General features: G+C 48.3%; 1 protein-coding gene across 1 annotated transcript in view; it reads right to left on the bottom strand.

Moving 5' to 3' along the window:
- Window positions 1-462, bottom strand: part of LOC106012678 — a gene marked incomplete in the record, with an annotated part of 11140 nt that overhangs the window by 6113 nt on the left and 4565 nt on the right. The window contains 1 exon segment of the mRNA XM_013086347.2: window positions 229-353. Within this exon segment, the coding sequence (XP_012941801.1) occupies window positions 229-353 (125 nt within the window).

Genomic DNA, 462 nt, shown 5'->3' with positions numbered 1-462 from the left:
TGAATAGACATAAGGGTCTGGAACATCTAGCTCTCACTGGCAAAATTGAAGGCAAACGAGACAGGGGTAGGCCCAGAACAACCTACTTAGGGAACCTAAACAAATGGGTAACGTGGAAAGTTCAGGGAAACGTAGCCTTTTTTAAGAGCATCCGAGCAAAGGAATGAATGGAAAACCATGATCGCCGATGTCTGTGTCAGATCTGGCACTGGATGATGGTGCACTTACAGCATCCTTTCTGTGAGATCTCCTGGGTGTAGAGTTTTCTCATGTTGTCGATGACAGAGCGGTGGCTGGCACAGTTGGTGTCTGCATCTCTCTGTTTGAGACAGTCTTCGAATGTCTGGCCGGCTCTGTGGGGGCAACGGAAACACATGTGTGTGTGTGTGTGTGTGTGAGTGTGTATGTGTGAGTGTGTGTATGTGTGTGTGTGTGTGAGTGTGTGTGTGTGTGTGTGAGTGT

Source organism: Aplysia californica, unplaced genomic scaffold (genome assembly GCF_000002075.1).
Source record: "Aplysia californica isolate F4 #8 unplaced genomic scaffold, AplCal3.0 scaffold00457, whole genome shotgun sequence".
Lineage (NCBI taxonomy): Eukaryota > Metazoa > Mollusca > Gastropoda > Aplysiida > Aplysiidae > Aplysia > Aplysia californica.
Note: the sequence above shows the minus strand (reverse complement) of the source record. Positions and strands in the feature narration are given on the sequence as shown.